The sequence below is a fragment of the Vicugna pacos genome, chromosome X, assembly GCF_048564905.1.
Source record: "Vicugna pacos chromosome X, VicPac4, whole genome shotgun sequence".
Taxonomy (NCBI): domain Eukaryota; kingdom Metazoa; phylum Chordata; class Mammalia; order Artiodactyla; family Camelidae; genus Vicugna; species Vicugna pacos.
This window is the reverse complement of record NC_133023.1, coordinates 52,336,515-52,363,440: the sequence shown is the minus strand read 5'-3', so window position 1 is coordinate 52,363,440 and position 26,926 is coordinate 52,336,515. Positions and strand designations below refer to the sequence as shown.

The 26,926-nt window shown below is 37.7% G+C and overlaps 1 protein-coding gene across 3 annotated transcripts in view; it reads left to right on the top strand.

The window, feature by feature from the left end:
* OPHN1 (oligophrenin 1) overlaps window positions 1–26,926 on the top strand; it is a 564,560-nt gene that overhangs the window by 277,972 nt on the left and 259,662 nt on the right. For all 3 annotated transcript variants that reach the window (XM_072956529.1, XM_006215235.4, XM_015248679.3), the window contains exon 6: window positions 14,648–14,749. In XM_072956529.1, coding sequence (XP_072812630.1) covers window positions 14,648–14,749 — 102 coding nt within the window. The remainder of the gene's footprint in view (window positions 1–14,647; window positions 14,750–26,926) is intronic.

Here is a 26,926-nt window from a genome sequence, read left to right as displayed (position 1 = left end):
AAAGTTTGAAAATCTTGCTCAACATGCAATTAAACAACTGGGCTTATTAAAGAATTTTCTCTTAAAATATAACTCCCACTTTGATATTTATAAAATTTTGATGATGAGAAGCAGCTTTACACTGAAAATAGTAAATCAAATCAGTACTTTCTTTGACATAAGAACTACTGACTGGTTCTCCTGAAATGAAAAAAAAAATCCCTATGTTTTGATTTACTGAGAAACAAAATCCCTTTTCTTAAGTTATATGGAACTTTTGGAACCAGTATATGAGAGATTTTTTAGAAAGTATGTCATGATACTCAAGATGCCCTGAGAACAAGGTAGAGTTCATCTCTGCTATCACACAGTTTAGCATCTAAAGGGAAAGTGTAAAGAAGCTGAGAAGTTATGCCAGAGGAAAAAGGCACATTAAAAAGGGCACTTGAGCAAGTAAGACCTCAAGGCTGAATGAGGCATGATGGAGAAGGAAAGACGAGGTGAGTTCTAGGGAAAAAAAACAAAAGCCCCAAAATAAGAAAGAAACTATATAGGAGGATCAGAAATTAATGCAAGGGCCTTTGAATTCAATCAGACATAGGATGAAACTTCAGGTTGTCCAATTAATAGCTGTATGACTTTGGTTAGGTCACTTACCCTTTCTACTTCTTACTATAAAGTATAGATAAGATTTTTGCAAGGATCAGCTAAGATAATCTGTATAAAGCACACATAAAAATTCCTCTGCAAAGGTAGGTAGCAACTTTTAGAGCAGAATCAAACATAGGAGTTGGGTAAGAGTTCATATGAGGCAAGAATATGGAGAGATAAGAAATTTCAGTCATCAGGAGTGTTTGGGCCACAGTAAATAATTCAGGCCTTATGCTGAGAACAATGGGGAGGGACCCCAATAGATCTATGTTTCAGAAAGGAGGCTCAGGTTATAGTAGAAACGGTTGAAAGGGGAAAAGAGGCAGGAGAACAAGTGAGGACCTGACCAAGGTTAGTGGCAGTGGAGATGAAGGAAACTGGGTGTATTTAAAAGATATTTAAGTGCAGGATATCCATTTCTGGCAGTATTGAAGACAAGAGAACTAAAACTCTTTCTCTACATACCTGAAGAATAATTAATGTTGTGTATATATCTACCTATAATAAATAAAAAATCTTAATAAATAAGTTTGTTTTCAAGTAAGAAAAGGAAATGCAAATGTTCTGGGGCCAGAAATGAAGCATGAACATGAGTCCAGGGAAGTTAATAAGCACTGGGGTAACTGCTGCCCTGGGTGTATCTACTGATCTTGAATAGCCTAGAGCTTAAGTTTTTATGACTAGAACATATGAGGGAGGAGAGACAGTCTTGCTCTACACACACCAACCTCTGTATGGATCCTGGATTCATAAAGAGCTAGTTTAAGAAAGAGATAATATAGAAAACAACTATGCAATATTAGTATCAGACAAGTAGGTTTATTCTTTTAATTTTTAAACTTTTTTTATTACAGTTTGACTGCACATGCACATTATATTGTATGTAAATACATATATACAGTATACTGCACTTTTTTAGTTTACATATATGTACTAATTATTATTTCTAAGAACAGATTAGATCTTTAGCTTTTTAAACTTAAATAGTTATCAAAATAATAAGCCCAACTACAAAATAAGAAGAATCAACAGAATGGCGGAAATCCAATCATAAAGGACAGTCAGATGTGCTTACACATATTCAATAAATCAAAATAATAATTAGTTCATTTTTGTCCTTATTATTGTTATAATTTCTTCAATTCCTCATATAAATAATGTCATATGGCATTTTTCTTTCTCTTTCTGGCCCACTTCACTTAGAATGACAGTCTTCAGGTCCATCCATATTGCTGCAAATGGCATTATTTTATTCTTTTATATGGATGGGTAGTTTTCCATTGTATATATGTACCACATCTCATTGTTTTATTTCTTAGATTCCACATGAAAGTGAAAGCACACAATGTTTGTCTTTCTCTGTATGACTTATATCAGTAAGCATGATACCCTCAAGGTCCATCTATTTTGCTGCAAATTGCAAAATTCCATACTTTATCAAGGCTGAGTAATTTTCCATTGTGTGTGTGTGTGTGTGTGTGTGTACCACTTATTCATCCATTCATTTGTTGTTTGACACTTAGAGGTTGCTTCCATGTGTTGGCTATTGTAAATAATGGTGCTATGAACATTGGAGTGCAGGTATCTGTTGAATTAGTGTTTTCATTTTTTTTTCTCAGATATATATCCAGGAGTGGAATTGCTGGATCATATAGTAATTCTTTTTTCAGTTTTTTTGAGGAATCTTCATACTGTTTTCCATAGTAGCTGCTCCAATTTACATTCCCACCAATAGTGTGCAAGGGTTTCCTTTTATTCATGTCCTTGCCAACATTAGTTATTCCTTGCCTTTTTGAAAATAGCCACTATGACAGATGTGAGAAGATACTTCATTGTGGTTTTGATTTGCATTTCCCTGGTGATTCGTTGATGTTAAGCATGTTTTCATGGGCCTGTTGGCCATCAGTGTGTCTTCTTTAGAAAAATGCCTATTTAGTCTTCTCATTTTTTAATTGGGTTGTTTGTTTTTTTTGATACTGAGTTGTAAAGGATCTTTATATAAATTGGATGTTAACCCCTAGCAGAGATATCACTTGCAAATACCTTCTCCTATTCAGTTGGTTGCATTTTCATTTTGTTTCCTTATTTAAAATTTTTCAACCTAGGGGGAAAATACTTTCTCGTTGGAGAAAAGGGTGTTGAGTATATGTTATAACTCTGTGTCCCTGAACATTTCTATCTTGTGGGATTTAAGAGCTGCTGATAGAGGTTCTTAGTCGTTATTTTATTGTGGGAGATATGTAATGTTCATCATCCAGAAGATATATTGGTTGTATTTGCATAGTATTCATATTTAACATATCTTAGGAAAAATTTAAATTGAGTGTGAGATTGAATGCAATTGCTAGAGAAAATTTAAATGGGAGATTGTATTTGCCAGGCACACGAGAATCTACTCATTTCATTTTGAGGCTCTTGGCCAAAGGATAGCCTTTGGCTAGTGTATCAAAGGAGTCTGTGATCCGTCTTTTTTGTTTGTTTGTTTGTTTTGTTTTAACTTTTTTTTGATTTATAATCATTTTACAATGTTGTGTCAAATTCCAGTGTTCAGCACAATTTTTCAGTCATTCATGGACATATACACACTCATTGTCACATTTTTTTCCCTGTGAGTTATCATAATAATTTGTGTATTTTTCCCTGTGCTATACAGTGTAATCTTGTTTATCTATTCTACAATTTTGAAATCACAGTCTATCCCTTCCCACCCTCCACCACCCTGACAACCACAAGTCTGTATTCTCTGTCTATGACTCTATTTCTGTCCTGTATTTATGCTTTGTTTTTGTTTGTTTGTTTGTTTGTTTTTGTTTTTCTTTTTTAGATTCCACAAATGAGCGATCTCATATGGTATTTTTCTTTCTCTTTCTGGCTTACTTCAATTAGAATGACATTCTTCAGGAGCATCCATGTTGCTGCAAATGGCATTATGTTGTCAGTTTTTATGGCTGAGTAGTGTTCCATTGTATAAATATACCACTTCTTCTTTATCCAGTCACCAGTTGATGGACATTTAGGCTGTTTCCATGTTTTGTCTATTGTAAGTAGTGCTGCTATGAACATTGGGGTGCAGGTGTCATCCTGAAGTAGGGCTCCTTCTGAATACAAGCCCAGGAGTGGGATTCCTGGGTCATACGGTAAGTCTATTCCTAGTCTTTTGAGGAATCTCCACACTGTATTCCATAGTGGCTGCACCAAACTGCATTCCCACTAACAGTGTAGGAGGGTTCCCCTTTCTCCACAAGCTCTCCAGCATTTGCCATTTGTGGACTTTTGAATGACAGCCATTCTGACTGATGTGAGATGATACTTCATTGTAGTTTTGATTTGCATTTCTCTGATAATTAGTGATATTGAGCATTTTTTCATGTGCCCTTTGATCATTTGTATGTCTTCCTTGAAGAATTGCTTGTTTAGGTCTTCTGCCCACTTTTGGATTGGGTTGTTTATTGTTTTTCTTATTGAGTCGTATGAGCTGCTTATATATTCTGGAGATCAAGCCTTTGTCAGTTTCATTTGCAAAAATTTTCCCCCATTCCGTAGGTTGTCTTCTTGTTTTCTTTCTGGTTTCCTTTGCTGTGCAGAAGCTTGTAAGTTTCATTAGGTCCCATTTGTTTATTCTTGCTTTTATTTCTTCTAGGAGAAAATTTTTGAGATGTATGTCAGATAATGTTTTGCCTATGTTTTCCTCTAGGAGGTTTATTGTATCTTGTCTTATGTTAAAGTCTTTGATCCATTTTGAGTTGATTTTTGTATATGGTGTAATTGAGTGTTCTAGCTTCAGTGTTTTACATGCTGCTGTCCAGTTTTCCCAACACCATTTGCTGAAGAGACTGTCTTTATTCCATTGTATATTCTTGCCTCTTTTGTCGAAGATGAGCTGACCAAAAGTTTGAGTTCATTTCTGGGCTCTCTATTCAGTTTCATTGGTCTAAATGTCTGTTTTTGTACCAATACCATGCTGTCTTGATGACTGCAGCTCCATAGTATTGTCTGAAGTCTGGGAGAGTTATTCCTCCAGCCTCTTTCTTTCTCTTCAGTAATGCTTTGGCAATTATAGGTCTTTGATGGTTCCATATAAATTTTATTATGATTTGTTCTAGTTCTGAGAAATATGTCCTGGGTCATTTGGTAGGGATTGCATTAAATCTGTAGATTGCCTTGGGCAGTGTGACCATTTTAACTATATTGATTGTTCCAATCCAAGAGCATGGAATATCTTTTGTCTGAAATCAGTACTGCAACACCTGCTTTTTTGGCTTTTCCATTTGCATGGAATATCCTTTTCCATCCTTTCACTCTCAATCTATATGTGTCCTTCTCCCTAAAGTGGGTCTCTTGTATGCAGCATATTGAAGGTTCTTGCTTTATTATCCAGTCTGCCACTCTAAGTCTTTTGACTGGAGCATTTAGTCCATTAACATTTACAGTAATTAATGATAGATGTGTGTTTATTGCCATTTTGAACTTATCTTTGCAGTTGAATTGGTATATTCTCTTTGTTCCTTTCTTCTTCCTTTTGTCGTTTGGTAATTTTCCTTTGTATTATCATGGATTTTATGCAATTTTTGTGACTCCCTTGTAAGTTTTTTACTTGTGGTTACCCTTTCTTGTAAATCTATTAACCCATTACTATAACTGTTTTTGTTAAACTGATAGTAACATGATCTCAAACCCATCCTAGTGTTAAAAAAATTTAAAAAGGAAGGGAAAAAATATTCTATATTTCCCTGCCTCCCTCTCCCACTTTCAGTGATTTGTATGTCTTCTTTTATAATTTCGTGTTTTCTTTATTTGTAATTCATGAGTTATCACCTTTCCAGTTGTGAGTTTCTCATTTCTGTAGCATCCTGCTGCTTTTCTATTTAGAACAGCCCTTTCAGTATTTCTTTTAGCGTGGGTTTATTGTTCTTAAACTCCTGCAGCTTTTTTTGTCTGTGAAACTCTTTATTTCTCCTTCTATCCTAAAGGATAGCCTTGCTGGATAAAGTATCCTAGGCTGCATCTTTTTGTCATTCAGGGCTTTGAATATATCTTGCCACTCCCTTCTGGCCTGTAGTGTTTGTGTAGAGAAATCAGCTGAGAGCCTTATGGGGGTTCCCTTGTAATTCACTCTTTGCTTTTCTCTTGCTGCCTTTAGAATCATCTCTTTGTCCTTGACTCTGGCCATCTTGATAATGATATGTCTTGATGTGAGTCTATTTGGGTTCTTCCTGTTTGGGATCCTTTGATCTTCCTGTACTTTTATATCTGATACCTTCTTTAAGTTTGGGAAGTTTTCATTCATGATTTCTTCAAAAACCTTTTCAATCCCCTTTGAACCTTCTTCCCCTTCTGGGACCCCTATTATGAGAAGATTGGGACACTTTATATCATCCCATAGGTCCCTTATGGTATTTTCATTATTTTTTATTTGCTTATCTTGTAGTTTTTCTGAATGGGTGCTTTCTATTGCCCTGTCTTCTAGATCACTAATTTGTTCCTCTGCGTTATCTAGTCGGCTTTGCACAGCTGTTAGATCATTCCTTATCTCTGTCAATGAGTTTACCCATTCTACTTGGCTCTTCTTTATAGCTTCAATTTCATTTTTGACATATTTTATATCTCTAAACACTATCTCTTTTAATTCCTTCAGCAATCTGATCATTCCTTTTTTGAAATCTTGATCTAGTAGGCTATCAATGTCTATTAATTGATATTTCTTTCAGGAGATTTCTCTTGTTCTTTTAATTGGGAAAGGTTTCTCTGCTTCTTCATCTTGCTCATACCTCTCTGGCACTGTGGTTTATGGAGTATCAGTTGTCTATTTTGGATCTTAAGGATTTTATTTATCTAATACCTATTTAGGAATAGAACTTAGAAAAAAAAGGAAAAAAATAAGAGAGATAAAGAATTTTAAAAGAAGGGAGAAAGAGGGTTTGAAAACAGTGTATAATGAATAATAGAAGAGCGAGTTGAAGCAGAGTATTATCGGGTTGAGACTTCCTTTTAAAACCTTTAAAAAAAAGGGGGGGAGATGAATAGATGTATTTGGAACCTGTGTCTAATCAATAACAAGACATCAAAACCCAAGAGAAATAGAAAGGAATTAAGAAATAAAAATTAAGAGAGTAATAGAAAATAGAACAGGTAAAAACAGATTTAAAAAAAAAGGGGGGGGGTTGTCCGTGTTCTCCTAGCATCTGTGTGCTTTTAATGTGAAGTCTTTCTGTCTTCGTCATGTTTTGGAAGCTCAGCTTATTGTTTTCATAGGCCCTCCGTTGGTGACCTCATCTTTCTTTGTCCCAGCACCTGTGGGCAAGCAGATTGCGCCTTCTTCTAACACGGGGTCAGGTGCAGCTCTGCTTGCTCTGTTGTGGGCGGGCGGGTCGCTGCCCCTCCGGATGCAGCAGTCAGATGTTGCAGACTGGCCAGGTAGGAGGGCGGGTCGTGCCCCCTCCCACCACCTCTGTCAGTGGCTGTGCTCCTGCCCGAAAGGCGGGGGACCACTCTCCCTCTACCTGCGCCGCAGGTAGCTCCGCTGCTCTGTGCGGCTGCATGCTGCGCCCTGGTCGGCCCTCCGCAGGTGGGCTTGGGGAAGACCGAGGGACAGCCTTGTCCCTGCTCCAAGCCAAAACCCAGCTCCTTGTTTGTCTTTGTGGAGCATGTTCTTTGAGGGACCAGGAAGGAAGGATCCTATCTGCCCCGGGCTGTAGGCCCGTCTCAGTCTGGCCTTTGAGGCTGCTAAGCCCTTCGGTGAGGATGCAGGTTTCGCCCCCAGCCCCGTCTGGGTGCTCAGCACCGGAGGATATGGTGGCTGTTCCTGAGCCCCGCCTCTCTTCCCCTGAAAAGTTTCCGCGGGTTTTCAGAGATGGGGGTATGCACCCTTCCCCCGAGAGCACATCAACCTTGCTGTTTTATGGAGGGCCCAGGTTGTTCTGCCCTGTACACCCACAGCCATGGCGCGCAGCCCGTTGTAGTCCCCCGGGGCTGCCTCCGTGCAGCTGCCCCCATCCTCAGCCCGGTTTGTGCAGCCTGGCCCTACCTGCCGCTGACGGCCCGCATCTCAGGCTGGGTGTCGGGGGTCGCTCTGTGCCCGTTTAACTTAATTCTGTCAGACAAGGGCTACTCTGTACAGATCCGAGCCTCGGAGGCTCCCCCTCCGTCCCATTGGCCTCTCAGTTGGAGAGGGGAGACCCAGGGAGGGAGCACCAGTCCTCTTTTGCCACTCCCTCCCCGCGGGACTCGTCCTAAGCTGCTTTGCCTTTTGTTCTTTTTTCCTTTTCTCGTACCAAATTTTTGGAATCTTTATCTTTTGAAGAGGGCGATGTTCTGTCAGAGTTCCGCAGGTGCTCTGGTTGGCTGAATGGGTCTGTAGATGTGGGTCTTGATATTTGTGGGAGAGGGTGACTTACGAGCATCCTTCTACTCCGCCATCTTCTCCGTCTCAAGACCACGAGTCCTTTCTATTGCCCTGTCTTCTAGGTCACTTATTCATTCCTCTGCGTTATGTAACCTGCTATCTGCAGACTTAGATCCGCTCTCATCTGAGCAAATGAGTTTATTGATGTTTCTTGGCTCTTCTTTATAGCTTCCGTTTCATTTTTGACATATTTTATATCTCTAAATGCTATCTCTTTTTGTTCCTTCTGTACTTTGATAACTCCTTTTTTGAAATCTTGATCTAGTAGGCCATCAGTGTTTATTTCATTGATCATTCTTTCAGGGACTTTCTCTTTTTCTTTCAGTTGGGAGTGGTTCCTCTGCTTCTTCCTCTTGCTCATCTCTCTGGCACCGTGGCTTATGGAATATCAATTATCTATTATGATCCTTAAGGAGTTTATTTATTTATCTATCTAAAGCATATGCAGGAATAAACTTAGAGAGAATTTTAAAAGAAGGGATAGAAAAAAGTTTTGAAAACAGTGTATAATCAGTAACAGAAGAAGAAGTCGTAGCAAAATAGCAATCGTGTTGAGAGATATTTTAAAAACCTTAAAAAAAGGAAGAAATAACAAAAAAAAAAATTTGAAGCCTGAGTGTAATCAATAACAGGAGATCAAAACCAAGAGAAATAAAAATGAAATGAGGTGGATTTAAAAAATAGTAATAAAATATTTAAAACAAATTTTAAAGGGATTAAAACTGGAGACATATGCAGTTGTTTAAATATAAAAATTAAAAAGGTAATAGAAAATATAACAGATAAAAAAAGAAAAACATAAAGAAAAAAAGGAGGATGTGTTCTCGTGGAGACTGTGTGCTTCTACTGATTTTACTGAAAGGTCTTTCTGTCATCGTCCTGCTACATGAACTCTGCTTGTTTCTTCCAGAGGCCCTCTGTTGGTTCATTTGGTCTGTGCTCCTCCCAGTGCAGTTCGGCAAGCAGATCGCGCCCCCTCCCAACATTGTGGTCAGGTGCTGTGCTCTTATGCGTTGGGCAGATGGGTTACGCCCCCTCCCGATGCCGTTGTTGTGCACTGTAGTTGGGCATTTCATGACCCCTCCCAACAGCATGATATGTGGTGTGTCACCCCCCCCTTCTGTTGCTGTGGTCAAATGTTGCACTCACACAAGGTAGGTGGACCGATTGCCTGCACTCCCAACACTGAAGTCAGTTGCTGTGCTCTTACAGGGTTGGCAGGCAGGTCATTCCCCCTCCTGATGCCATGGTCAGATGCTGTGCTCAGGTAAGGTAGGCGAGCGGTCACTCCTCCTTCCAGCACCACAGTCAGGTGCTGTGCTCCTGCCAGGAAGTCAGGTGGCCACCTGCCCTCTTCTGTGCAGTTCACTCCCGTGCTCTGTGCAGCTGCCTGCTCCGCCTCAGGTCAGCACTATGTAGGCGGGCTTGGGGAAATTGACGGAACAACCCCACCCCTGATCCGTGCCAGAACTCAGCTCCTTGTTTGTCTTGGAGGCATGAGTTCTCAGAGGTACCAGGATAGAAGATCCTATCTGCCTCCAGCTGTAAACAAGTCTCCATCTCACCTTTGTGGCTGCTAAGCCCTTAGTTACGGATTCAGGTTTCGACCCCACCCCCACCTGGGTGCTAAGCACCAGAGGATATGGAGGCTGTGGCTGAGCCTCACTTCTCTTCTCCTGAAAACCTTTGGCTGGTTTTCAGAGATAGGAAGTATGGCGCCCTTCCATCTAGGGCACATCAACCATATTGTTTTATGGAGGGCCTAGGTTGTTTTGCCCTGTGTACCCTCTCATCCATGGCACATAGTACCCTGAAGTCCCCTGAGGTTGCCTCTGTGCAGCTGCTCCAGTCCTCTGCCCAGCTTGGGCAGTCTGTCCCATCCACCACCTGCCTGTTTGCCTCTAGGGCTTGGGGCTGTGGAGACCCTCTATGCCCACTTAATTCTGTTGGTCAAGGGCTGCTCCATACAGATCTGAGCCTCAGAGATTCCCCCTCCATCCTGCTAACCTCTCCGTTGGAGAAGAATAGACCTAGGGAACGTGTGCTATTCCTCCTTTGCTGCTTGCTCCCCTTGGGACCACTCCCACACTGTTTTGCTTTTTCTTCTTTTTTTTTTTTTCCTTTTCTCCTTCAAGATTCTTGGCATCTTTGTCTTTTGAAGAGGGCAATGTTCTGTCAGAGTTCAGCAGGTACTATGGTTGGCTGGGTGGGTCCGTGGATGTGAGATTTGGTGTATTTGTGGGAGAGGGTGAGCTATGAGGGTCTTTCTACTCTGCCATCTTGGCTGATCTCTCTCCTTTTTGTTATAGTCAGTAGTTTGTTTTAGTTTTTACATTCCACATATATGTGTTATTATACAATTTTTGTCATTCTCTGTCCGAAGAAGTAAAACTGTCTCTATTCATAGATGACTTTATCTTGTATCTAGAAAATCCCAGGGAATACACCCCCACACAAAATTAGAACTAGTAAAGGAGTTCAACGAGGTTGCAGAAAGATCAATATACAAAAATACATTATGTTTCTATACACTATTAATGAACAACCTGAAAATTAAATTAAGAAAGCAATCCCATTTACAATAGTATCAAAAAATTAAAGTACCAAGGCATAAATTTATCAAATTAAGTACAAGACTTGTACAATAAATAGTACAAGACATCATTGTAAGGAAGGAAGTAGGACCTAAATAAATAGAAAGAGATTCCACATTTATGAAGTTGAAGACTTAATACTTTTAAGATGGTAACATAAAATAGATCTATAGATTCAATACAACTCTCTAGCAAAATATCTGCTGGCCATTCTACACAAATTGTTACAGTGACCCTAAAATCTACATAGAAAGAAATGTGAAAATAAATCTTGAAAAAGATTCATAATTTTTAATTTTAACCCTTACCATAAACCTATAGTAATCAACACTGTGGTGCTGACATAAAGATAGACTTGTAGATAAGTAAAATAGAACTGAGAGCCTGGAAATAAGCTTATACATATATGGCTAATTGACAATTTATGAAAATGCTGAAACAATTCAGTGGGAAAAATTGGTCTTTTAAACAGATGATGCTAGGACTACTGGATCCCCATGGAAAACAATGAAGTTGGAACCCTACATCACACCATGTTAAAAAGATTAAAACTGAAAATTATAAAACTCTTAGAAGAACTTGTAGATGTAGATCTTCATGACCTTGGATCAGGCAACACTTTCTAAGATACGACACAAGAAAAAAGTAACCAAAGGAAAAAATAGGCCAGTTAGACTTCTCATAATTAAAAATGTTTATGCTTTAAAGGACACTACCAAGAAAGTGCCAGGACAACCCAAAGAATGATATAACTTACTTGCACGTCTGGTATTCAGAGTATGTATTGAATTCTTGTAACTTAGAAATATAGAAATAAAATCCAATATAGAAATTTGCAAAAGAGTTCAATAAACATTTCTCCAAAACATAGACAGTTGACCCTTGAACACCATTGGTTTGAACTGCAAGGGGCCACTTACATGTGGATATTTTTCAATAGTTAACATTACAGTACTACTCAATTAATGATAGGTTGAATCTGCAGATGTAGAACCATGGATATGGAGGACCTGTGTATACGGAAGCTGAAATATAAGTTATATGTAGATTTTTGACTACACAGAGGTTCAGTGTCTTTAACCCCCATGTTGTTCAAGGGTCAACTGTATATACAAAGCATCAATAAATATAGGAATCATCATTAGTCATTAAGCAAATATACATCAAGCCATAGTAAATGCAACTTCACACCCATTGTGTTGACTGTTGTCCAAAAATGAAATGTTGGTGAGTATGTGGAGAAATTTGAACTCTCATTCATTGCTGTAGGTAATGTAAAGTGATACACCCATTTTGGAAAAGTTTGGTGATTCCTCAAAAAGTTAAATTCAGAATTGCCCATATGACCCAATAATTCCACTCCTATATATATGCTCAAAATAATTGAAAACACAACCATATAAAGTCTTGTACATGAATATTCATAGCAATATTATATACAACAGTCCCTAAATGGAAATAATCTGCATGCCTATCTCTTGATGAATTCATAAAGAAAATGTGATGTATCCATACCACCAAATATTATCTGGCCATAAAAAGAAATGAAGTACTGATACATGTTACAACATGGATGAACCTTAAAAACATTATTCCAAGTATAAGAAGATAGTCACTAAAGGCCATATTATGTGATTCCAGTTTTATGAAATGTCTAGAATAGACAAAGTCATAGAGACAGAAAATAACTTGTGGTTATTGAGGGGATGATGGGGGAATGAGGAATGACTGTTTAATAGATATGGGGTTTCTTTTTAAATTAAAAAAAATTTAAAAAATTTAGATTTTTGTTTTGAGGTGATGGAAATATTCTAGAATTAGATACCAGTCCTGGGTTCACTACTTCGTGAATATACTAAAAACCACTGGATTTTCCACTTTAAAAGGGTGAATTTTAACAGTACATGAATTCCCATAGTTTTTGCTTTAAAAATGGAAGTGTTGCCAGTGGATGTATCCAGTGTTCCAGGTTCTTGTCCCATCCCAGAAAGAATTCAGAGACAAGATGTATTGGTTAAGGAAGTAAAATGAGAATTTATTAAAGGATGGACTGTACACTCTCAAGGGGAGAGTGTGCAAGCTCATGTGAGCAGCTGCCCAGAGTTTCTTTGGCAAGTTGGTTACATAGGGTGTAAAAAAGAATTGGCAGAATATTCATTAGGGAGGGAAGGGTCTGGGGTTGTATTCCCTGACTTTTGTCCCAACTCCACCTTCCCAAAGGGAGGAGGAATTTTTGTACTTATTTAGTCTGGATAGGAAGTGTCATGTTGTCAGTACATGATGGATACTTCTAATTTGCAAAGCCAATTTTATTGTAATGAGGGCATAATTAGCAAAAGGTTACATTAGGACAGTGGAAATTCCTGCCTTTTCTCACCTTTTCTTTGTTGGCCTCTGGGCCACTTATCAGCCCCAAAGGTGTGACCACTTATCAGCCCAGAGATTCCTGCTTTTGTTTCTCTGCCCAGGGACTCCTGGTGTTTACATGATGTATGGTTTTCTGCATTTGGCCTGTGACCCTCCTATCTGCCTAATTTCTGCCATTTGATCTGCATCCCTTTTTCTCTGCTCATATCTAGCTATCTGCCTGCTCTAACAGAAGTAGAGAAAAAAGTAACTGACAGAACATCATGTATTCCTAGAGACGTCACTGACTTCTGACTCCCATGTTTTCTTCAAACCGTTGCTACTTTACATAGATTTAGCACCTGGAGGAACAGTTTTCCCTACCTATCTTTTGTGTAAAAATCTCTGTCTCCTGTGTTCTGGTATCTGAGTTGGGGCTAAGGCTATACATAAGAATCTCTGATTATTTATAAGCCTCCTGAGTGTAATTCCTTTCATGACCACCTGGGCTCTATTTGACTATGTGGAATAAATCAAACCTTTATATTATGTCACCTTGGATAATTTAGTTTACTTTTTTTGAACCTTAATTTCCTTTAAAATATCTCCTTCTTAGGATTGTGAAGACTAAATGAGACAGGGATTTTAAGAACCTAGCATGCTGCCCTGGCCTGATGGAGGCCTCGGTTAATGGTAGCTTCCTCTATTACTTATTTCCCTCCTGTAAAAAGTGCATTTGTTACAGATTAGAGGTTGCTCAACTCTGTCCTGGCTTCCTACCCAGCAGCAGATTGTCTCTAGAAATAAACTATGGGTGATTTTTTTTAATCTGTGTCCCCTACTGTGCCTCTTCTAATACTTGGCATGCTGTAGGTGCTCAGTGAGTTTGGATTTCCTATGTGACAACACAAGCCTTTTTACCTGGATTCTCCAATATGGTGCTGAGAGGATTGCAGAATGTCAGCTTTAGCCAGTGACAAACTAGCTGTGTTAAAGGTGCTTCTTTGGAGGCTTTGTGATTTCTACTTTAGCTGAGAGGCATAAAGCTTCATCAAATTTCAGACTTGAGGAGAGTAATAGCTGAGTTCTCAATCTCTCATAAATCTTTTCGACTCTTGAGTTTCAGCTAAACCTTCCAGGATTTTTTTCCTCATCTTTAACATCATTTTTTAATATGCAGTACAGAAATTCTTAAACAATATCAAATAACTCATCATTCACAGAAGCAGTCTTAGGTTCCAGTTGCCTTGGAAATGTTTTACTCATTATTAAGCTGTCTAAATGCTTTGTAGATTAACCTTTTAAATGCATAGTGCTGTTCACTATTGTGTTCCTTCTTCCCTTAAAAAAAAAAAAAGAGTAGTTAATGCTTGTGAAAAAGTAACCAGAATATAGATGCACTGTAAGTGCTATTCTCTGAGCAGCAGCTCCCAGAGCCTTTAGCTGTACCAATAGGAACTGCTCTTTGTGTAGGTGGAATTTTTCGAGGTTATATTTGAGGAAGTCGAATCTGCTGAGACCAATGCAAAACCAAATTCTCTCTTCCTTTTTTCCCCCTCAGGAACTAAAGCGATTGGCTACATGAAACCTGACACTGTGTGGTTCATTCTCATTTCTGAGCAGACTGAATTAAAATTGTAGACATCTAAAACTGTGCCTTCTCTCCCACATCTAGGAGCGGAAAAAGAAATTTGAAAAAGATGGTGAGAGATTTTATTCCTTGCTGGATCGGCACTTACATCTGTCTTCTAAAAAGAAAGAATCTCAATTGCAAGAGGTATGTTCAGAAAGCCTGTCCCTACCTTCCATTGCAAGTTATGCCTTGGTAACAGTGGCAAATTTCTATTATAAAGCGTGCCTCCTACCCTGCCTCAGCAGGGAACCATGTATAATAGTAGTGGCTGCAAATAAAACCATGGCCAGGGACTCAGGACCCTTGAGTTCACAAGCCAGGTCCTCCACAAACTCACAGTGTGACTTTGAATATGATATTTCTTTCTTGGCCTCAATTTCCTTATCTGTTAAAGGAAGAATGATACTTGATAAAAGAAATTTTCACATATTGAGGTATGGAGAAGTCATTCTGGCTTATACATGAGTTAACTTGAGTTTTATGCTAATTAAAATAGCCTGTTTATGGCCTATCAAACATACATTGTAAATCTACTTTAATTATTAAAGAAGAGGGCGCATTGACCAGAAGTAAAGAATGTCCATGTTAAAAATAAAGATTAAATGCCCCTCTTCCTGGAATGCCAGTGCTGGTCCTCCTTTGATGATGACTCCTTCCCAGATGCCAATGCCATATTGTACACACTATACATGTACATGCCAGTCTGTGTTTTTCTGTTTTTTGTTTTTTGAAACCTTGAAGAAAGGTATCCCTGACTTATTTAACATTCTTTGCTCTGACAAGTTATAAAACTCTGATGAAAACCTTGCTTCTCCAGAGAAATTTCTAAGTGTAATCTGGGAAGTAGGCTTCCAGGCTAGTCCTCAGTATTGCTTACATAAAACTCTTTTCTACTCTTATTATTGATTATTATTTTCATTGACATACTCAAAGATCTCTAGAGTCCCTTTTGAGCCCTAAGTTCCTGATTCCAGTTTCCATATGAGATAGAATTAAACCAGTGTTGCATTTGATAGATCAGAGATAGATCTACTTTTTCCCCTGAGGTTTTCCAACATTAGCCTTTATTTATTTATTTATTTATTTATTTATTTATTTATTTATTTATGTATGTATGTATGTATGTATGTATGTATTTATTTTGGTGCTGCACTGGAAGTACAGCTTACATGGCACTTTCAGCAACTTCATTTCAAATAAGCCACTATTCAGTGAGTGCCTACCACATTCCAAGCACTATGCTGCATGCAACAGGACTATAAAGACAGTAAGACATGATTCCTACTCTTCTGCAGCTTATAGTTGGGATACCAAAACAAGAATACACATGACTCTTATACAAGTAGAATTTTTTGCATGATGTGATGCGTATGTGGTGTCCTTGTAGGGATAAGAAAGTATTTAGAGAATAAAAAACTTACATCTACATCTGGAGAATTGCCTTTGTGGAAGAATATTGCCCTTCCATAGTTGAGATGGTCATACAATAATAAGTAAAATATTTAACTGATAGAAATGGAGAAATGGAACTTCCAAGTGGAAGGCAGTATCCCCAAGGATGGAAAACAATGTTTGGCAAGTGGTTTGAATAAAGTTTTCATTACTATTGGAGAATAGTGAAAGACAAGAAAGGAGCAGGGAAATTGTGGCTATATTGTGGAGTAATAGACTCGGGAACTGTGTTGAAATCTGTTGGCCCTGGAAGCATTATTGAAGGCCTTTTGTTGTGCAAGCAATATGAATAGAATTCTATTTTAGGAATCTTAAACTGGCAGAAGTTGTAGGATAAATTAGATCTGTGAGAGACTGGAAGCAGGAAAAACAGTTTGGGAAACTATTGCAATGATCTAAGGGAGAAGCTCTGAGACAGAAAAGTGGCACTGGGAAGGAAAAAAATAATTAACTGATTAAGATTTTTTAAATGGAAGAATGGCTCTATGTGTTGGATAAAATATCTAGTAAAAGATGGAGATATTGAAGATTCAGTTATGAAGAGATGCACAAGTTGAATAAAGTCATAGAAACGATCTATAAGGGCTATTAGAAATCTTATTTTCCAAGATCACAAAGACTGTGGCAAGCTTGAAGCTCATCTTCTGACACCTGATATAGTGAGTATCCATCACATAATGTGAAGTACAGGAAGGTGATAAGTTAAGTGCCTCAATGGTAGATGGAGTTAGTTTTGAAAGGGTGAAAAACTACGTCTCTTCCACAAACTGGAATGAAGTATTAGTCTGGCGTCTTTTGCCATTTTCCTTTTGCAGAATTTTGCTTTCTTCCTTTTTCTTCTATCCTACACCAGCAGGCTTCCTATGCATAAAAGAGTTAACATGGACCCAAGACTCTTATGCTTAGAAAAGTCAGCTTACAAGATTAGCTCTTGGCTGGTATCTTGGAATTTTGCTGGTAAACAAGTCCCTACACTAATATATAAGTTTCCCTAGAGGAGGCCAAGATGGTGGAGTAGAAGGACGCTTGTAGTTCATCCTCTCCCACAGATACACCAAGACTCACATCCACCGACCCACTCAGCCAACCAGAGCACCTGCAGAACTCTGACAGAACATCGTCCTCTTCAAAAGACAGAAATGCCAAAAATCTGGTAGGAGAAAAGGAAAAAAGAAAGAAGAAAAGGCAAAACAGTGCAGGATGGGTCTCGTGGGGAGGAAGCAGCAAAGAAGGACTGGCACTTATATGCTGGGTCTCCCCTCTCCATCCTAGAAGCCAGTGGGACAGAGGGGAAAACTCCGAGGCTCAGATCTCTACAGAGCAGTCCTTGACTGACAGGACTAAGTTAAACGGGCACAGAGGGTCACCACGACACCCAGACTGACACTCAGGCCAGTAGCTGAGGGCTGGACCAGGCTGCCCGAGCTGAGCGGAGGATGGGAACAGCTGCACTGAGGCAGCCCTGGGGGGCTGCATGGAGCTGCGTGCCATTGGTGTGGGTGCACAGGGCAGAACAACCTGGGCCCTCCATAAAACAACATGGCTGATGTGCTCTGGAGGGAAGGGTGCATACCCCCATCTCTGAAAACCCACAGAAAGTTTTTGGGTGAAGAGAAGCAGGGCTCAGGCACAACTGACATAGCCTCCTGCGCTAAGCACCCAGGCAGGGGCAGGGGTCGGGGGTGAAACCTGCATCCCCACCTAAAGACTTAGCAGCCTCATAGGCCAGATGGAGACTTGTCTACAGCCCGAGGAAGATAGGATCCTTCCGTCCTGATCTGTCAGAGAACTTGCTCCCCTAAGACAAACGAGGAGCTGGGTTTGGGCCCAGAGCAGGGATGGGGCTGTTTCTCGGTCTTCCCCAAGCCCACCTACGGAGCACGCAGTGGCACAGAGCTGCGGAGCGACCAGTGCCAGGAGAGGGCAGGCGGCCCCCAGCCATTCCGCCAGGAACACAGCCCCTGCCTGCAGTGCTGGGAGGGGACGTGACCTGCCCTCTTACCTGTCCAGTCTGCAACATCTTACTGCAACATTGGGAGGGGCAGCAACCCGCCCACCCACAGCAAAGGAGAGCTGCACCTGACCCAGTGTTGGGAGGGGACATGCTCTGCTTGCCCACAGGCACTGGGAGCAGCACATGTGAACGCACCAATGGAGGGCCTCTGGAAAAAACAAGCTGAGCTTCCAATACATGGTGAAGACAGAAAGACTTCACATTAAGAGCACACAGTCTCCAGGAGAACACCCCCCCTTTCTTTAAAAAATCTGTTCTTACCTGTTCTATTTTCTATTACTCTTTTAATTTTCACATCTTAAACAATTATATATACTCCCAGTTTTAATCCTTTTTAAATTTTTAAACAATATTTTTATTATTATTTTTTTAAAAAATCCATGTCATTTCATTTTTATTTGTCTTGGTTTTCATGTCCTGTTATTGATTATACGCAGGTTTCAAATACATTTTTTCCCTCTTTTCTCCTTTTTTAAAGGTTTTTGAAAGACGTCTCAACCCGATTGCTATTCTGCTTCAACTTGCTCTTCTATTATTCATTATACACTGTTTTCAAACCGTTTTTCTCCCTTCTTTTAAATTATCTTTCTGTCTCTTTTTTTAAGTGTTATTCCTACATAGGCATTAGGTAGATAAATAAATAAACTCCTAAAGGACCACAATAGATAACTGGTAATCCATAAACCACAGTGCCAGAGAGACATGAGCAAGATGAAGAAGCAGAGAAACCATCCTCAATTAAAAGAACAAGAGAAAACCCCTGAAAGAACAATCAATGAAATAGACATTGATAGCGTACCAGATCAAGATTTCAAAAAAAGAGTGATCAAAGTACTGAAGGAACTAAAAGCGATAGTGTTTAGAGATACAAAATATGTGAAAAATGAAATTGAAGCTATAAAGAAGTGCCAAGTAGAATTGGTAAACTCATTGGCTGAGATGAGAAATGATCTAAAGGCTGTGCAAAGCAGAATAGACAATTTAGAGGAAAGAATTAGAGACCAAGAAGACAGGACAACAGAAAGCACCCAATCAGAACAGCTACAAGATAAACAAATAAAAGCAAATGAAAATAGCATAAGGGCCCTATGGGATAATATAAAGCATGCCAATCTTCGCATAATAGGGGTCCCAGAAGGGGAAGAAAGAACAAAGGGGATTGAAAAGGTGTTGGAAGAAATCATGACTGAAAACTTCCCAAACTTAAAGAAGGAATCATATATCCAACTGCAGGAAGATCAGAGGGTCCCAAACAGGAAGAACCCAAACAGACCCACACCAAGACATAACATAATCAAGATGGACAGAGTCAGGGATAAAGAATTGATCCTAAAGGCAGCAAGAGAATAACAAAGAGTGAGTTACAAGGGAACTCCCATAAGGCTCTGAGCTGATTTCTCTACACAAACACTACAGGCCAGAAGGGAGTGGCAAGATATATTCAAAGTCCTGAAAGACAAAAAGATGCAGCCTAGGATACTTTATCCAGCAAGGCTATCCTTTAGGATAGAAGGAGACATAAAGAATTTCACAGACAAGAAAAAGCTACAAGAGTTTAGCAACACTAAACCCATGCTAAAAGAAATATTGAAAGGTCTAATCTAAATAGAAAAGCGGCAGGATGCTACAGAAATGAGAAACTCACAACTGGAAAGGTGATAACTCATGAATTACAAATAAACAAGAAATTGTAGAAGAAGACATCTAAATCATTGGGAGAGGGAGGCAGGAAAATATACAATTTTGTTTCTTTCTTTTTTAAATTTTTTTGTTCTCATTAGGATGGGTTTCAGATCATGTTACTATCAGTTTAATAAAAACATTTATACTAATGGGCTAATAGACTTACAAAAAAGGGTAACGGCAAGACAATAACTTACAAAGGAGTCAAAAAACTAAATAAAATCCCTGATAATACAAAGGAAATTTACCAAACCACAAAAGGAAGAAGAAAGGAACAAAGAGGAAATACCAAATCAACTGCAAAAATAAGTTCAAAATATCAATAAACACACATCTACCATTAATTACTGTATATGTTAATGGAGTAAATGCTCCAGTCAAAAGACAGAGTGGCAGACTGGATAATAAAGCAGGAACCTTCAATATGCTGCCTACAAGAGACCCACTTTAGGGAGAAGGATAGCTATAGATTGAGAGTGAAAGGATGGGAAAGGATATTCCATGCAAATGGAAAAGCCAGAAAAGCAGGTGTTACAGTACTGATTTCAGACAAAATAGACTTTAAAACAAAGGCCATAAAGAAAGATAAAGAAGGACATTTTATAATGATTAAAGGAGTGATACAAGATGAGGATATTACACTCGTTAATATATATGCACCCAATATATGAGCACCTAAATACATAAAACAATTACTAACAGAGAGAAAGGGGGATATTAATGGGAATACAATCATAGTTGAAGATTTTAAAACCACATTAACATACTAGACAGATCTTCCAGACAGAAAATAAATAAGGCAACAGATAAATTAAATGATACAATAGGAATTTAGATTTGGTGGATAATTTCAGGACATTACACCCACCAAAAACAGGATATACATTCTTTTCAAGTGCACATGGAACATTTTCTAGGATCGATCATGTACTTGGGCACAAAAGAAGCCTCAACAATTTTAAGAAGATACAAGTTATCTCAAGCATCTTTCCTGACTACAATGCCATGAAACTAGAAATCAACTACAGAGAAATAAAAGAGAAAAAAAGGAAAGCATAGAATTAAACATTGTGCTATTAAAAAACCAATGTGTCAATGAGGAAATCAAAGCTTAAATTAAACAAATACCTTGAGAGAAGTGAAAAAGAAAGCACAACCACACAAAATTTATGGGACACAGGAAAGGCAGTGCTAAGAGGGAAGTTTATACCGATATAGACCTTCCTCAAAAAAGAAAAATCTCAAATAAATAATTTAACCCACAAGCTGAATGAACTAGAAAAAGAACAAAAATCCCCAGAAGGCAACAGAAGGAAGGGAAGTATAAAGATAAGGGTGGAAAAAAAAATACACATTAAAAGGACAATAGAAAAATCAATTAACACAAAAACTGGTTTTTTGAAAAAGTAAATAAAATCGACAAACTTCTGGCCAAACTCACCAAGAAGAAAAAAGAGAGAGCACAAATTAGCAAAATAAGAAAGGATAATGGAGAAACTACAGGAGATAAAATAGAAATACAAAATATCATATGAGAATATTATGAAAAATTATATGGAACCAAATTGGGTAACCTAGAGGTGATAGACAAATTTCTGGTAACATACTGTCCACCAAGACTGAATCAAGAAGAAACTGACCACTTCAACAAACCGATCAGTAGAAATGAAATCAAAATAGCAATAAAAAACCTCCCTACAAATAAAAGTCCAAGACCGGACGGCTTCACCAGGGAATTCTACCAAACATACAAAGAAGAACTCATACCAGTCCTTCTCAAACTCTTCCAGAAGATTGAAAAGGAAGGAATACACCCAAACTCATTCTATGAAGCCACCATCACCCTGATACCAAAACCAAAGACACTACAAAAAAAGAGAATTATAGGCCAATATCACTGATGAACATAGATGCCAAATCCTCACCAAAATATTAGCAAATAGAATCCAACAACACATAAAAATGATTATACATCATGACCAAGTGGGGTTCATCCCAGGGACACAAGGATGGTTCAACATACGCAAATCAATCAGTGTAATACATCACATCAACAAGAGAAAGGACAAAAACCACATGATCATCTCAATACATGCAGAAAAAGCATTTGATAATATTCAACACCCACTTATGATGAAAACTTACACCAAAGTGGGTATAGAGGGAACATATCTCAACATCACAAAAGCTATATATAACAAACCTACAGCCAGCATAGTACTCAATGGTGAAAAATTCAAAAGCTTCCCACTAAAATCTGGGACAAGACAATGCTGCCCACTATCACCACTCCTATTCAACATTGTCTTTGAAGTCTTAGCCACAGCAATCAGGCAAGAGAGAGAAATAAAAGGGATCCAAATTGGAAAAGAAGAGGTAAAAGTGTCATCATATGCCAATGACATTTTACTGTATATAGAAAACCCTAAAAGGTCCACAGAAAAACTACTAGAGCTGATCGAGGAATTCAGCAAGATAGCAGGTTACAAGATTAACGTTCAAAAATCAATTGCATTACTTTACACTAATGATGAATCAACAGAAAAAGAAAGTAAAGAAACAATCCCCTCTAAAATAGCACCCAAAGTAATAAAATACCTAGGAATAAATCTAACCAAGGAGGTGAAAGAATTATACACAGAAAACTATAAATCATTGATGAGGGAAAATAAAGAAGACTTTCAAAAACGGAGAGATATCCCATGCTCTTGGATTGAAAGAATCAATAGTGTCAAAATGGTCACATTGCCCAAGGCAATCTACACATTTAATGCAATCCCTATCAAATGACCCAGGACATATTTCACAGAACTAGAACAAATCATAATAAAATTTATATGGAACCGTGAAAGATCTAGAATTGCCAAAGCATTACTGAAGAGAAAGAAAGAGTCTGGGGGACTTCAGACAATACTATAGAGCTACAGTCATCAAGACATCATGGTATTGGTACAAAAACAGACATATACACCATTGGAACAGAATAGAGAGCCCAGAAATGAACCCATAAACTTTTGTTTAACTAATCTTCGACAAAAGAAGCAAGAATATACAATGGAATAAAAACAGTCTCTTCAGCAAATGGTGTTGGGAAAACTGGACAGCAGCATGTAAAACAATTAAGCTAGAACACTCCCTTACACCATACACAAAAATCACCTCAAGATGCATCAAAGGCTTAAATATAAGACAAGATGCATTAAACCTGTTAGAGGAAAATACAGGCAAAACATTATCTGACATATATCTCAAAAATTTTCTCCTAGAAGAAATAAATGCAAGAATAAACAAGTGGGACCTAATGAAACTTACAAGCTTCTGCACAGCAAAGGAAACCATAAGTAAAACAAAAAGACAACCTATGGAATGGGAAAAAACATTTGCAAATGAAATGGACAAAGGCTTGATCTCCAGAATATATAAGCATCTCAGACGACTCAATAAAATAAAATAAACAACCCAATCTAAAAATGGGCAGAAGACCTAAGCAAGCAATTCTCCAAGGAAGGTGTACAAATGATCAATAGACACGTGCAAAAATGCTCAATATCTCTAATTATCTGACAAATGGAAATCAAAACTACAATGAAGTATCACCTCACACCATTCAGAATGGCCATCATTCAAAAATCCACAAATGACAAATGCTGGAGAGGCTGTGGAGAAAGTGGAACCCTTCTTCACTGCTGTAGGGACTGCAGTTTGGTGCAGCCACTGTGGAAAACAGTGTGGAGATTCCTTAAAATTTGACTTACCATATGACCCAGAAATCCCACTCCTGGGCATATATCCAGAAGGAACCCTACTTCAGTGTGACACCTGCACCCCAATGTTCATAGCAGCATTATTTACAATAGCCAAGACATGGAAACAGCCTAAATGTCCATCAAGAGATGTCTGGATAAAGAAGAAGTGATATATGTATACAATGGAATACTACTCAGCCATAAAAACCGACAATACAACGCCATTTGCAGCAACGTAGGTGCTCCTGGAGAATGTCATCCTAAGTGAAGGAAGCCAGAAAGGGAAAGAAAAATACCATATGAGATTGCTCATATGTGGAATCTAATAAACAAACAAACAATGCATAAATACAAAACAGAAATTGTCTCACAGACATAGAATACAAACTTGTGGTTGCCAAGGGGGCGGGGGGTGGGAAGAGATAGACTGGGATATCAAAATTGTTGAATAGATTAACAAGATTATACTGTATAGCACAGAGAAATATATACAAAATCTGATGGTAGCTCACAGAGAGAAAACTGTGACAATGATTATATATACGTTCATGTGTAACTGAAAAATTGTGCTCTACTGTGGAATTTGACAGAACACTGTAAAATGAGTATAAATCAATAAAAAATGGTTTAAAAAAAAGTGACCACCAAATCCAGGGTTACCTAAATTTTTTCTTAGGTTATTTTCTCTGGTTTTTATAGCTTTGCATTTTACATTTAGGTCTATGATACATTTTGAGTCAATTATCTATAATTTTTTTTTGTCATGAGGATGTACAGTTGTTCCAGCATCATTTACTGAAAAGACTGTCACATCTCTATTGAATTACTTCCAATCTTTTGTCAAAGATCAGTTGAATATGTTTATATGTATCTATTTTAGGCTTACTATTCTTTTCCATTGATGCATTGGTCTTTTGTTTCACTAATACCACACTGTTTTGATTAGTATAGCTTTACAGTAATTTTGAAGTCAATACTTGACTATAAGATAGTTTAAATTCTTTGATTTATTCATCTCTCTGAGTGTTGTGATGGCTATTCTGGATTTTTTTTTTGCCTGTCCATATATACTTTATTACTTTGTTGATATCTATAAGATAGTCAGCATGAAATTTGAATTTAATTGCATTAACTTTTTAGATCAAGTTGTGTAGAACTGACATGTTGATAATATTGTCTTATTTTCCATCTACGTGGAATATCACTCCATTTATTTAGATCTTTCATGCATTTTGTTAGTTTTTTATTGTTTTCATCAATATATCTTGTACATTTCTGGTATTGTCTAAGTTTTCTACATTGAGTTACTATTGTATTTATACTGCAGAAATTCCACCTTATTATCTTCACAAAAAGTACAGTTACTATAGAGTCAAAATTATAAATCTTGTATTTTATTAATTTATACCTGTTTCAATTTTTCTTCTAATATAAATGGTATTGTGTTTTTAATTTCATTTTCCAAATCTTCACATTTAGCATATAAGAAAACAACTCACTTTTTTATATTAATCTTGTATCTTGAAATTGTGCTATAGTTGCTTATTTATTCCAGGTAATTTTTGTTAATTCTTAGGGGTTTTTACATACATAGTTGTTTCATGTTTAAAAGAAAAGTCATGTTCATTTCTTCTTTCCCAGTGTATATACTTTTTATTTCATTTTCTTGTCTTATTGCAATAGCTTGGATTTCCAGTATGATTTGAGTAAGACTTGTTTCTAATCTTAGAGGGAAAGCATCCAGTGTCTCACAATTAAGTATGAAGTTAGCTGTAGGGTTTTGCAGATGCTCTTTTTCAAGTTGAGGTAGTTCCCTTATATTAGTAGTTTGCTGAGAGTTTTTATTGTTAGTGGGTGAGTGTTGGGTTTTGTTGGATGCTTTTCCTACATCTGTTTGAATGATCATATAATTTTCTTCTTTATTTCTGTTTTTAAATTTTATGGCTTTTGTTTTCATAAAGTCTAGACTCTTCTTAGTGTTGTAGGTAAGAATAAACAGATCCTTCTTTCCAGCTACTGCCAGATTCACTGAACTCCTGGTGAGCTGTGACTCCACCTGATGGCCTGACTGTGCTGGTTTCTGAGATTTCTACCAGCTCTGATGACCTGGATGGGGTTTACCAGGGTTTTTGTTTTTTTTTTTAATTGAAGTATAGTTGCCATACTGTTCCTTAACTTCTTGATATTATCAATTAAATCTACTGATTTTTAAATGTTGAAGCAGCCTTGAATTCCTGGAATAATTTCCATATTGTCCTGGTCTCTAATTATTTTATATCATGCTAGGTTTGGTTTGCTAATATTTTGTTGAGAATATTTGCTTCTATGATCTTGATAGAGGTTGATCTGTCATTCTCCTGTTTTGTCTTTGTCTGGTTTCAATATCAAGGTCATTTTGGCCTCAGGGAATTATTTAGAAAATATTTGATCTGCTTCTATTTTATGGAAGAGAGTGTAGAATTTTCTGTCATTTCTTCATTGTAATATCTAGTAGGATTAACCAGTTAACCCAGCTGGACCTAGTATTTTGTTTTTTGGAAGGCTAATGATTATTGATTCAGTTCTTAAGCACTGCTTTCACTGCATCCCACAAATATTAAGTTGTATTTTCATTTTAATTTAGTTCAAAATACTTTTTATTTTTTGTTAAGAATTCCTCTTTGAACCATATGTAATTTAGAAATGTGCTGCTTAACCTCCTAGTATTTTTTTTTTGGTTCCACCTATTTTTTTTTTATTCCTAGTGCAATTTAATTGCTGTCTGAGGGTATGGATTGTATGATCTTTATTCTTCTAAGATAGTTCAGGTGTATTGTATGTCCCAGAATGTGATTTGTGATTGTTTCATGTCAGCTTGAAAATAAGCTGTTATTGGATGAAGTGTTCTATGGAAGTTGATTAGATCCTGTTGATTGATGGTAGTGTTCAGTTCAATTTGTCTTCACAGGCATATCTCAGAGATATTGGAGCTTTGGTTCCAGACTACTGCAATAAATTAAATATTGTACTATAAAAAGTCACATGAGTTTTTTGGTGTCCCAATGCATATAAAAGTTATGTTTACATTATACTGTAGTCTATTGAGTGAACAATAACATTGTGTCTAGAAAAATTTACATGCCTTAATTTAAAAGTATTTTTTTGGTAAAAAGTGTTAACCATCATCAGAAAATGCAGGGCTAACACAAACCTTCAATTTGTAAAAAACAGAACAGAACAAAACAAAACAAAACAAACAAACGAAAAACAATATCTGCAAAATGCAGTAAAGTGAAGCACTATAAAATGAGGTGTGCCAGAACTGATTTTCTACCTCTTGTATCTGTTTATTACTGTTAGAGGAATGTTGAAGTCTCAAAATCTTAATAGTGGATACATCTATTTCTCACTGCAGTTCTAACAGATTTTGAGTCAGGTGTTTTGATG